The sequence below is a fragment of the Macaca mulatta genome, chromosome 2 (assembly GCF_049350105.2).
Source record: "Macaca mulatta isolate MMU2019108-1 chromosome 2, T2T-MMU8v2.0, whole genome shotgun sequence".
In the NCBI taxonomy this organism is placed as follows: Eukaryota; Metazoa; Chordata; class Mammalia; order Primates; family Cercopithecidae; genus Macaca; species Macaca mulatta.
Window position 1 is genome coordinate 156920955 of NC_133407.1, and position 12797 is coordinate 156933751.

General features: G+C 60.8%; 1 protein-coding gene across 4 annotated transcripts in view; it reads right to left on the bottom strand.

Annotated features, from left to right (window-relative positions):
• Positions 1-1263: 1263 nt before the first annotated feature.
• PLXNA1 (plexin A1) overlaps positions 1264-12797 on the bottom strand; it is a 55625-nt gene continuing 44091 nt past the window's right edge. For all 4 annotated transcript variants that reach the window (XM_001114446.5, XM_077993728.1, XM_077993726.1 and 1 more), the window contains exons 24-32: positions 10568-10714; positions 10314-10473; positions 9541-9644; positions 9101-9197; positions 8571-8761; positions 8220-8389; positions 6029-6241; positions 5791-5941; positions 1264-4709 (exon numbers count right to left, since the gene is read on the bottom strand). In XM_001114446.5, coding sequence (XP_001114446.3) covers positions 4614-4709; positions 5791-5941; positions 6029-6241; positions 8220-8389; positions 8571-8761; positions 9101-9197; positions 9541-9644; positions 10314-10473; positions 10568-10714 — 1329 coding nt within the window. In that variant the 3' untranslated portion in view covers positions 1264-4613. The remainder of the gene's footprint in view (positions 4710-5790; positions 5942-6028; positions 6242-8219; positions 8390-8570; positions 8762-9100; positions 9198-9540; positions 9645-10313; positions 10474-10567; positions 10715-12797) is intronic.

Sequence of the window (12797 nt, forward strand, 5' to 3'; positions counted from 1 at the left end):
TGACGGGCCAGAGCCCTCGGAGGCCTAATGAGGGTAATTGAGGCAGGGCTGATTGTGCCGGAAAAAAAGCTGAAGGGGACTGAACCATGAGAACAGGCTGCGTCACACCCTAAACGGGACCACATTTGCTAAATTTGTTTCCGATGCAATTTTGTGGTGATTACACTGATTTCTCTCCAGTTACTGAGCCTGGCACGGAGCTGGTGCTTGCAGCACCACTGTCAAGATGCGCCTGTTTGGGAGTGGGAGGTATTGATGATGACTTATGGGCCACTGTCAGCCCTAGCAACGAGTCCATGGAGAGGCTGGAGGGAGACAGGTGGGAGCTTGGGGGTGGTGGGGAGGGCCTGGGGTCCCAAGGGCCTAGGTTTGGGCAGGCTGCTGCTTACCACCCTGTGGCTGGGACACATTGTGCAACCTCTGTTTGCTTCAATTCCTCAGCTTCAGCTGCAGCTGCCACCAACCTCACAGGGTTGCTGGAAGTCCCAGTGAGTTCACTTACAGGCAGTGCTCAGGCGGTCAAGCCTGGGGTCTGCCTGAAGACACAGCTACAAAGCAGGTGCCCAGGACCCTTGGGGATGTGTCACACCTGACCCTGCACCCACCCTCTGCGGCAGGAGCAGCCACCCCTGTTGGTCCATGGATGAAATGAGCCCAGGGATGGGGCCACTGGCCAAAGCCATGCACTGGCAGAAGGTGCGTCCACACCTCCATCATTAGTATCTGTACACATTTTCATGAGATGAAGCAGCATAGCCCGTGTCTGTTGGAAAGACCAACATTTTTCAAACCCGGTTCCTTGCCTGCGAGTCTGGGAAACACAATTCCAGCCTTGGCTACTGAAGGCAGGGGGCCCAGGACTGCAGCCTCGGATCCCCCAGGCTGTTGCTCATGGGCCCCTCGGGGTCAGAATCTGATTTTAGTTAACAAGGCACCCCGAAATGCCTGCCTCGCAGCATGGGCTGGAAGCAACTGCTCCGAGCTAGGGGTGCCACGGGAGAATCGCCTGGGGAGCATATAAAAGTGACCACCGCTCAGCCCCAGGAAGCTCCAAGGCTCCAGTGGGAGTCAGGCACTGGTGTTTTAGCTTCCGCCAAGGGCTCCAATGTGTCACCTGGACTGAGCGCACCCAGCTCACAGAGTGTGGCCATCTGTCCTGGGTGTGGCTGAGTCTCCCAGGGAGAGACGCTTCCGCGCTTGGGATGTGCCTGCGCTCCTGCAACCGCCCCTGCCTCCCAGCAAGGAAAACCTGGAGCCAAGAGCTTTTAGCAAAAATGTTTAATCTCTCCTTAATGTGTGTGTTTATTTACAAGTACTAAATCTGAAGAACAGTAAAATAGGAAATAGCCGTATATGTACACATCTGAGGGCCGGGCCCACAGTCATTGGTGCTGCTTCTGCAAAGAGCCCCGGCTGAGGGTGCCCGCCCGGACCGTCCGAGGGATCGCTCTTCTTCTGGGAGGGGGTTCTGCGGCGTTAAAGGACAGCTAATTGTGGGTTTTGTCTTAAAAATATCTCTCTCTCTAAATATATCTATTCTAGCTGTGTAGCACCAACGTGAGCCACTGAATCCAGACAGGGAGAAAGCCAGGGCGAAGGCTCTGGTGGGACGGCACGCCGCTCCGGGCTCTGCCCCGGACTCCACGCTGCAGGTCTTGGGGCCCCCAGCTCTTCAGGCCAAGGGGCCGGTGGTCCTGGGGCTGGGGAGCACAGGGGAAGCTCGAGGTATATCAAGAGGCCAGGCTCCCAGGCGGAGGCGTGAGCTGTTCCAGCACTACTGAGCCAGGCGCGGGGAGAGGAAGGACACGGAACAGGGTAGGAAATGCTGTGGAAAGCAAGTGGCGGCAGCAGCACGCCAGGTGGGTGTCGGTTTCACAGCACATGTGCCGCAGCCCCGGCTCCTGCAGACACAGGGCCCACGGGAGCCGCTCACTGCTGCTGGGCACAGACCGGACTCCAACGGCAGTTCCTACCAGGGCCTCCAGCCCCAGGCCAGAGCTCCCGGGTGCTGCAGTTAGGCGCACAGTGGGAACCAGTGACAAGTGGGAACTGGGACCCAACTCCACGACCTGGCAGAGGGAGGTATGGAGTAGCTTGGAGACTGCTGTCCCAGTAGACAGCACGGGTAGTCGGCTTGATCCTTGCGCATGTAAACAGATACTGCTAAAGTGCTTGCGCCTAGACACAGCCATGTGCTCTGTGGTGGCCAGGCCCCCGCCACACGCCCCTGTGGGAACTGCTCCATATGAGGCCTGTGGTGCACCCCCTTCATCACCACTGTCGTCCCCACCTCCCGCCCATGCTACTCACATGGACAAGGGCAGCCTGGCAGGGCAGAGCAGGGCACAAGGCCTGAGGGTGGGGGTTGGAACTGGATTCTGAAGGTGATGCAGGAGCCCCTATCTAACCCGTGAGGAACTGGAAGAACCAGGGACTTCAACCTGAAGCCAGCATCCAGGGAAGACTTCGGGGGAAACTGAGGTTCCCACTCCACCGCAGCCAGGAAGCATCGGAAGATAGGTGGAGGCGCACTCAGGGACGGGAATCCCAGACAATGCTAGGGGCTACTGAAAAAAGCAGCCCAGCCACTATATATGGACTGGCCCCCAGAGTCAGCTCTGGCCCCCAAGTCTACCCAGGGAGTAAGCCCACCTCCTCAGTGGGCTGGTGGCAGGGGCGGGCCCAGGCCTCAGCTGGGCGTGGCAGCAGCAGAACGCCCCAGCCCTGGCACGGTGCCCACGGGGCCAGTGAGCTCCGAGTCAGCAGTCACCCACTCCACACCGACCCACGCTCAGGGGAGGGGCGGGTCTCTGCGGCGTCATCTGGCTCACGCTGCTCAGGAGGGGCGACTGCGAGACTGGCACACCCCGTGGGGCCGAGTGCTCTCCTTGGGCCTGGCCGAGGATACAAGGCTGGGGCTGGCCACAGTTAGCTGTCCCTTAAAGTCCATGGGATCTTCGGTACCATCAAAAAAGTGACCTTGAAAAGGGGATGGACCGCTTGTTTGCTTTTACAAGTGACTAATTAAAAAACATAAAAAAAGGTCTAACAACCTCTAGTATTCAACACTTGCAGTTTTAAAAAGATCAACTCAGACTAAACGCTAGCACAATCATGCATGCCCCGTGGTGCCACGGCACCCCGGAGGCTCTCAGAGTCAGCAGGAAGTCCTTTCCTTGTCATGTCAAACCAAAACAGCGGCCCGCAGGTCAGGGGACTTCAGGGCTGCTCCGCTCCAGGGAGGCTCCGGCCACTTTCTCCACAGTCATTTGGCATTGCTTTCCCACTGCCTTCATTTTTTTGTTCAAATCGTCTTTAAAATTCCTCTTCAGTTAACTGTACAGTACCCCACTGGGGCTGGAGCCTGAGGCTAGAGCCACATATATATATGTGCATATATATACATGTACAGCTTTCTTTTAAGAATGCATTCTCTCTTGCTGAGGGCAAGGGTGGACACCGCTGGCCTCCAGTCCCTCTGGTCACTGCCCGTCACTCATGGCCCAGATAGATCCAGGCCACTGCAGGCCAGAGGGGCCCTGCCACAGACCTCAAGGCCCAAGCAGAGTGCAGCAGAATTTTTTCCCCTACAAACAAAAACAGTCCCCAGATGTCCCACTGCTCTGGAGGGGCCAGGACCCTGCTGAGATGCCACACTGGAAGCCGCCAGGGCAGGGACAGAGAGAGTGGAGAGAGAGGAGTGCTCAGGGGCTGCCCTCAGGGGCTCCATGGCGGGGAGCTCGGCCTACCCTTGAAGGCAGCTGCCAGGGCAGCCTGCGTAGGACGCGGAGGGGAATAAATAACGGGAACGTGCTCTCTGTGACCCAGGGCCCCTGGCCCAGTGGCTCCCAGAGGCACAGCCCTGAGGACGGAGAGGGGCTGCCCGGTCCGTCTGGAAGCCACCCAGGAGTCTGAGCAGCCTGGCCCACAGCCCCTCCATAGGAGGGAGCAGGGACTCTCTGGGGCGAGGTGGATGTGGTGCTCCGGCCTCGGCCACGCAGAGCACGCGGTGAATCTGAGGATGGCAGCGGTGCAGCGGGCGTGGGTGCTGGATGTGGGAGGCGGTGGCAATGGGCCCAGACTGACTTGAGCTCCTCTTGCCCGGCTATGGGCTTTTTGCCTCTTTCTCCAGCTGCCGACCAGACCCCCAGACCCTCAGACTCTGCCGCCTGGGGGCAGCTTGGGAAGCCAGGAATGCTGACACCCCCAGCCTCTTGTCCCGGTCTCAAGGGGACAGCCCAAGCTGGCTACCCCTCCCCCTGGAGGGCCCTGGCCTCACCCCTCAGCCCCTCAGAGGTCAGCCCTTCTCCCATGAAGGCCACCAGGCAGCTCTTGACAGGCAATGAAGGTCCTTGGCCGGCCTGAGCACCCTGTGCTGTCCCGGCCCCTGAGCAAGCAGCTGTGTGCCCAGCTGTGGTGTGGCAGGTACCATCACCTCCACACAGGAAGAGCCGGGACCCGGCCGGGCGAGGCAGGGGAGGGAGGGCCGGGCAGTCGCTGCACTGCGGCGGCCCGAGCACCACCGGACACTCCACACGCATGCGGCGAGGGCTGCCCCGGTCCCTGCTCAGCCGCCCTCACGCTGCGTCCTGCTGGACGATCACAGCCGGGACTCAGCTGCTCAGGGCCATCGTGTCCACCACCTGCTCCAGCTTGCTCCGCAGCCGCTGCCGCCGCGCCTGCTCGTCCTTCTCCAGGGCTGCCAGGATCTGCAGGGCCAGGAGAGCTGTCAGCATGCCGGGCCACCAGCCTCCACACACTCAGCAGGCCCAGGGCGGATGCCTCCAGAACAGGTACCAGAGGTTCAACCCCATCTATCCCTGGCCAAGGGACCTTGGTTGTGAGCCTGGACCCTCCAGGACCCCAATACGGAGAATGAGCCCCACCCCTGTCATCATCCTACCCTCACCCCCTAAAACAGCAGGCTCTGATCCTTTGGCTGCCTGGCTATGCTGCTGACATGTCTCCATCCAGTCCTCACACCCTGGGGTTTCTATGCCCCTTTAAAGCAGAGCTCCTCAGAGAGCCTCAGTTCCCATTTCCCTGGTGAGCCCCAGGACCCCAGGCTTTTGTCCCCACCCCCCACCCTAATACATACGGTCTCTGGTTGCTCCTCTGCTCCCCTGGGGCACCTGCCTGAGGACAGCCCTCTGCCTCCTGCCTGCCTCCTACGGCACCCTGGGAAGGCTCCTTGCCTCTGCTGCACCTGCCCCGGCCTCCCCAGGGTGGCTCTGGTTCACTCCCGTGGCCTTCCCAGCCCTCAGAGCTTTGGCACAGGCTGAGCCTGTCCTGCCTTCTGGCCCTGTGCTCTTGTCCTGTGCGGCCCAGGAGCCAGTCCTTCCTGGATGTCTCCTGGACCTCTTCCCCAGTTCCATGTATGTGGCCTCACTCCAAGTCAGCAGAAAAGATACTGAAAGGAAAGCTCTGCCAAGACCCTATGCCCAGCCCTGGAGACGCTGGTCCAGCCTGGAAAACCCTGAAATGTGCCCCTCAGGGAAGCTGCTCACCACCCACACACCATCTCCCTCAGGAAGAAGCTGCCATCCCATCTTCCCCACCCCTGACCCCACATGGCTGCACACAGTGACTCCACCACGGCCTTCTCCGCTCGGCCTGGCAGGCTCCCTCCTGGCACCAAGGAACCAGGTGGCCAGAGGGTACAGAGGAGTGAAGGTGGCCCATGGCAGCCCAGAGATTCAGGGAGGAGTGGCAGGGCTGGGCAGAGCAGGTGGCTGTGACAGGGGCCAGCGAGTCCTCCCAGCCCAGCCTGTGGGCTCCCATGGTGTTCACCTCATCCTTGTACTTGGTGATGTAGGAGTAGATCTCGTGCAAGGCGCTCATGCTGTTGAACTGGCTCAGGTGCAGGCGGGACTGCTCAGCCAGATACGCACTCATGTCCTGGTCGCTGATGGCCGGCATCTTGGCGATGTCCGCATAGTACCTGCAGGTGAGTGGCCAGGTGGGCACATAAGCAGAGTCCAGGCTGCCCCCCAGGCCACTGCCCCCAACCCCTGCCCCCTCCGCCCACCTCTCCACCCAGCTCTTGTAGTTGGGGATGTCCTTGGCGTAGAGCAGCTTGTTGGAGGGCGAGTCCTTGCCCAGCTTGTGCTCAGAGGTGGAGCAGGAGTCCATGAAGGTCTGGGCCACCACCGACAAGCAGGCGTCTGTGATGCTGTTCTTGTGAATGTCGAACACAAACTGTGGGTTCTTGATCACATTCACCCAGAAGCGCAGGGGCAGGCTGCAGGCGAGAGTCCAGGCGCCGCTCAGACAGGCCTCTGCTCCCTCCTGAGCAGCGACCTTGTGGCCCTCCTGGCTCCAAATCCAAAGTGGGCATGGCTTTCCATGCAGATGGGGAAACGAGGCCCACAGAGGTACAGGGCCCATGGGTAAGTGAGGGCCGTCCCCTGTCGCCCAACCAGAGATGTGCTGCTCCCACCACCTGCATCTCACGCAGAGCATCACAAGACAGGCATGCTCAAATGCACTCGGTTGCACAAGGGCAAGATGTGACCAGGCCCTCAGGGGCCCACTCCACACAGCCACCGCCCTCCTAGGCCTGCATGCTGGCTTGCACTCCTGGCTCCTGCACTGAGACCTGCAGCTCAGCTCTGGCTCAGGAGACCCATTCCTACAGAGACCAGCCCTCTGTGCCCCAAACACCACCTAAGGGACTGCCATCAGCTGGGCTGCCTGGCAGCATTGGCCACATGTGGCTGCTTAACTTAAATGAAGTTAAGAGCCCAGACCCTCAGCCACACCAGTGCCATTTGAAACGCTCAGGAGCCACCACCCTGGACAGCACGGGTCTAGAATGTTCCACTGTGACAGAACATTCTCCCAGAGCATGCTGATCTGGAGACACTGTGTCCCTGGAGGCCCCCCTCTCCTGCTGTGCCCAATCAGCATGGCCCAGGAGAGGGGCTTCGTGACACTTCATCTCAACCCAAGACTCCGCGAGCAGTGGGTGGAGCTGGGACAGGTTGGGGTGGCTGCATCCCAGGTTTGGGAAGCAACACATGGGCTGGACAAGACCAAGTCAGGGGTGGCTGCTGGCCTGGGAGCCTGCAGAGGTGGCAGGGACAGTCCAGGAGAGAGGGGAGCTAAGACAGTGGAGGTCTCCCTGGTGGGAGACCCCAGCAGGATGCAGGGTGAGGAGGGGCACTTCCTGGTGAAGCAGGGTCCAGCCATATAGGTGACGGCATCCACCTGACCCCAAGTATGGGGGAGCAGTCCCACCCCAGAACCCCTGGGCCATGCAGTTTGTGGGGGCTGGTGCACAGAGAGGCGCTCCCCTGCAGCAGGCAAGGGTGGGGCTGTCTGCTGGGGTGGGGGCCACACACACACACACACAGCAGGGACCTGCTCCAGGAGCTAGGGTGTGGCTAGGGTGTGCCAACCGGGGCAGGGGGCTACAGACCAGAGCCTGGGGGTCCTGAGTAAGAAGTGAGGCCAAGGGCTGGCCTGCCTGTGTGGCGGAGAGAAAGCCAACATTGCCAAGTTGGGCAGCCCATGACCAGGGAAGAAGCAGGTCACTGTCCCAGAAGTAGGCCAGGCCAGAGGAAAGCAAGGGACTAGCTGGCCAGGGAGGCAGACACTCTGGGGAGAGGCCACTCAGAGGCTAGGTGCCTCTTCATAACGAAACTCAGCCTCACAAAGCCCCAGCTCACATTGGTGTAGCTGTGCACGGTACAGTCTGGGCAGGCCCTGCTCTGTACTCCACCTGCTCCGTGAGATCGTGGCAAGTGGCTGGGTCTCTGGGCCTCAGTAAGCAGGCTCTGGCCCGGCCCTGCACTGCAGTGGGGAGGCTGTAAATTCTTCGCACTGAAGAGTACCAGGAGTACCTGCAATCCCTGTTGCCCTCATCACTGCAACCAGCTGGCTCAGGGCTGGTCCAGTGTGCCCTGTTTCTCATGCTGCAGCCCACACTCATATCTGCACAGCTGTGCACACCCAGGGCCACTCACACCTGCACACAGTTCCTGCAGCAGTGGGAGGGGCTCAGCAGCTGGAACGGAGGGTGAGCCATGGGTCAAGAGGCACAGGCAGATAGGGAAGGCCAGTTAGCACAGGGCTGGCCTGCCATGCCCCTGCTGGGTTGTGTCCCCACGCCAAGGAGCCCCAATTGCGGGCTCCTGATCAGAACAGGCCCTCGGGCCCTGGGAACGCATCTGGCCTGGCCCTGGGGGATGCTGCTCCGCGCCCCCGCCCTGCGTTACCAGTTGCTCTTCCAGGTGTGGCGCACGTCGGCATCGTGGATCTGGTGCTTGTCAGCCTGCTCGTCCAGGAAGTCGAACATATACTTGATGGCCAGCGGCAGGGCCGAGCCCCGGTGTGCCGTGCTGAAGATGGTCTCAAACAGGTCGTCCACAAACTTCTGCAGCGTGCCCTGCGGGGGGCAGGCAGGGACACTGAGCTCCAGGGCTCTGCCTGGCTGCCTACACCTCCTGGGTGACTAGGCAAGTGGCCATGGGAGCAGCGTGGGGGTGAGGGCCTTGCTCCGGGCTTGGCGCTTTCTCCGAGCTCGGTTGGCCCAGCGTCCCCTGCCCCCATCTGCCAGCCAGGCCCACCTTGGTGGCCAGTAGCCGCGTCAGGTAGATCTCCGAGACCATCTTGCTGCCACGGTCACCCTCGCGCTGGTCCAGGTGGTCGTGGTTCTTCACCAGGTGCCACAGCTTGGTGCCGCTCTCCAGGTCGGGCGTGATCATGGGTGTGCGCGAGCGCAGGCTGTCGGGGCTGCTGGCCGTGCGCAGCATGCTCTCTGCAGCACCAGGCTGTCAGCGCCCGCGTTGGCTGGCACCCCGCGCCCCCCGCCCGAGGCTCAGTTTCCCCATCTGAAAGCTGGGGATGGCACCCCCACCCACGTGGGATTTTGGGGCAGCCAATGACACCACAAAGGTGGCATAATTGTGTATGGACACACAGTCGGGGGGAGGCACAGCCTCCAGAGTTGGAGGGTAGGGTCAAGAATGCAAGTGACAGGCTTGACACCGGCCCCTGGGTCCTCCCGTCCGGCTGCGGCAGCGTGGGAGCCCGGGGGACGTCCTGCCCAGGCCAGGGACCCATACGCTGCCCTCTCGCCCGCTGCCTGGCCCCTCACCGTATCTGCTGAGGGACTTGGTGAAGGTGGAGGAGTTGGAGATGTTGTAGGCGGATGTCTGCTTGGGCACCAGTGCCACCGAGGACCCGTCTGTCACCTGTGGGCAGAGGGCCGGGGACCCTGTGACCCACCAGGGTGCCCCTGCACCACCAGACTCTTGCTCCCTGGCTGGGAACCCAAGTGACACCCTAGTGCTGTGCCTGGAGGCAGCCGCCTCACTCAGTCTGGGTCTCTACATCAGGACAGCCCAGGACTGCCGGGCAAACCCACAAGCCCAGCTTGGGTCCTGGGATGGTCCACACACATATGTGACCACCTCCCCTCCTCTCCCTGACAGATCTCACTGCTGTCCAGCCCACATGCTGCAAACATTGGCAGCTGCGCTGTGGAAGCCCCAAGGGGAGGGAGGCCTGTGCTAGGGTCGGAGGGCCAGGAGCCACCTGGTAGTGAGCCAGTGTGTTCAGCCTCTTCCAATCGTTGTCAATCTTGGTGGTGACGTCCTCATCCTGCAGGATGATACGTGCCATGCGGCCCTGGCGCCACTCTGCGGAGAGGAGGGAGTTGGAGGGTGGGGCCGCTGGGGCCTCTTTCCCTCCTCCATCACAGCAGTGATCCATCACACAGGTGGGATGGGGCCCACCTGCAGCTCCTAGCGCCAGCACAGACCAGGGACACATCTCCACACCTGTTGCAGCACCCTTAACCTGCCATAGCCCCCGGCAACCTGCCGCAGCCCTCCCAATCTGCCATAGCAACCCCAGCCTAAGGGGGCCTGCCCTGCCTTCCCCAAGCCTCAGGGCCCCAACTCCTCAGCCTGGCACCGAGGCTTCTACGGGGCCCCAGCCTCTCCAGTCACATCTGCTGCAGGACTCTGGGCCCCACCCCAAACCTGTCCCATCCCCTCTGGCCCTCAGTTGCTCCACCTGCCCCTCTCATGAGCCTGAGTATCCCCCTCAGGGCTCTAAGAGCCCACTGCCTCCCAGAGTACACTGGAACCCACCACCTCCCAGAGTCTCTGCCCAGGGCGGGGCAGCCACCCTCTACACCCAACCTGGGACTGGACAGCCCACTTGCCATTCCACTGTCCTCCAGACCAGCGCCAGCCTGGTGCGGAGGACTGGCCTGGACTTCCCTGCCAAGCTCAGTATTGGGCCATGGCCCTGCCCCTCTGCTCCAGCACACACCCCAGGCAGCCACGGCCCTGCCCGCTCACCCAGGTCCATGTCTGCGGCCTTGGGCCGCTGGGAGTAGGGCACGCCCTTGTAGGCAGCGTCCAGCAGCTTCTCCTTGGCCTGGGTGACTGTGTCACAGTCCAGCCCCTTCACCGGCACCTCAGGTGCATTCTCGTTCTCAGGGTTCACACAGTTCAGGGTCTGCGGGCGGGGTGGAGCAGGGCAGCAGTGTCAGCCCCACAATTGGGGGGTGGGGGGCACCAGGGCACCCAGGACAGAGGGTGGTCATGCTCACCAGCGTCTTGTAGTCAATCTGCTGCCGGATGAGCTTGTCCTCACTCAGGGAGTAGCGTGCCTCACCCGTGATGGCGTCGATGGGGCCCTTCTCCATCTGCTGCTTGATGGCGCAGTAGAGCATGAACAGCGGCTCCCCAGCGCACTCCTGTGGGGGAGGTGGCATAAGGCTGCAGCCAGGACCCCCAAGTCTACCCCCTACCTGCCCCTCCACCCGTCCAGTGCCAGCCACGGTGTTCCCGGCAAGGAGAAATGGGCAGCACTTCCCAACTCTTTAGGAGGCAAGTATAGCCTTAGTCCCAAAGCCCAGCAGAGACTGCAAGAAAATCAGGAAACAAAACATACCCACCCCACCCTACAAATATCCCATGAAAACTCTAAATTACACACGAGCCAGGAGACGCCGTAGCATAGCAAGGAAAATGGCGTGGCACACGGGGCCTGCATCAAGGAGGGCCGAGGCCTGTCTATTTCACCCAGAAGTCTCCCCGGGTCTCAGCAGGATCCCCGCCCAGCCCCAGCCTCCCAGGGGCCTGCTCCCCAGCTGGAGGTGCGCAGGACAAAGCTCCCCATGGCCCGCCGCCCGCGGCACAGGCGGACCCCATACTACGCAACGTCAAGTGTGACTGTGATCCGCTGGCCTCTGAGGGACCACCCAGCTAGGCCCTCCATATTACTCTGGGACACACCTATGGTGTGTCATGGATGCTGACATACCCACCGGGGGAGGCTTGCTCACCCAGGGAGGTTCACCAGCACCCAAGCGCACAGCACAGGGCCAGTAGCACAGTCCCGGGCCCTCAGCGGGCACCTGACCACTCTGACCCCTCACCCTCTGGCTCCCCATGCTGTAGCATGAGAACTGCCTCCTGTCCCACCTCAGGGCCTTTGCAACTGCTGCCTCTACAAGCAGAAATTTCCCCTGGTGTCTTCATGGGCCCTTCTGGACACAACCCAATGTGCCCTTTCCAGAAAGGCTCCCAGGGAGCTCCCAGCACACGTACCCCCCACCACCACCCCACTGGTCTCCCCCGCCATCTGTTGTTCTCTGAAGGAACCTGAGCACCCCTGCCAACCCCTCTGGAGTGGGAGCTGCCTGGCCTGCTCACCATACCCTACTGCCAGCACTGGCTGAGCCTGTGCATGGGACATCACAGACACTTGCTAGACGAACTGAGTGAATGGAGAGCTGTCCCTGAGAAACGTTCACATCTGGGCTGGCTGAGTCGGCCACAGAGGTGAGGCCCACCCAGAGACTAGGCACAGGGTCTGCTGCAGGCCCTGCCTGCCCAAGGGCCTTCAGGTGTGTGTGCACCTCAATGGAGGGGCGGGCTTGGCAGCCCTGCTTCCTATCCAGCCCTGGCAAACAAACAGCAGCTCTGCTCCTGTAACCAGAGGCTTCAGGCACCTCGTTAGCATCTGTGGTAATTAGAGAGACAGCTGTTAAGACCATCCCAGACCTTCCAACAACATGCCTGTCTTTGAAATTATGTTTTATTTGCAAACTTGGTTTCATTAAGTTAGCCACGAAGGAGGAGGAAAAGGGGTGCAGATCTGGATGGAGAGCCATTAATGCGACAGGAAGACAAGAGCCTTTGAGGGTTTCCCAAAGTGACACACCTGCCTAAGGGTTCCCAGGTCTGGCCTCAGAGAGTGAAAGGACCGCAGCTAGTCTCTGAAGGTCAGGGGAGTGCAGCTATTGGCCCACGGTCACACAGCAAGAAACTGGAGAAGCCAAGATCTGAACCCAGATCCAGCTGACCCCAAAGCGCCTGCCCCATACAAGCCAGGTGTCCCCAGAGAAGGCTCAGGCTGAGCCGGGCATTTACACTCAACGCAGGCAGCAGGCCCCGCCCCACTCCACCCACTTCTTCAGCCAGGCCAGCCTGGAGGCTGCAAAGCAGGTTCCAAGAGCTCAGAGGCCAGGGAAGAGGAAGGCCCAGTCCTTTTCTTGTAGCCTCAATCTCTTGTGCAGTGATGGGGGAAAAGGAAGACCTCAGACTTCTCCCAGCACCAGTCAGGAATGTGCAAAAACTGCCCAACAAAAAGTGCCACTTTTCTAATAGAAGGATAATACAGGCAGTTCCAGAAATGACATTACCACAAGCACTTCTCCACGGTGGGCATGGGGAGGTGGGAGGATCAAACCAGATCCCTACCCCACACCACATAAATAAAAATCATTTCTCAGTGGAACACATGAGCTTGAAAAGATGGGAAGTGTGTATGTT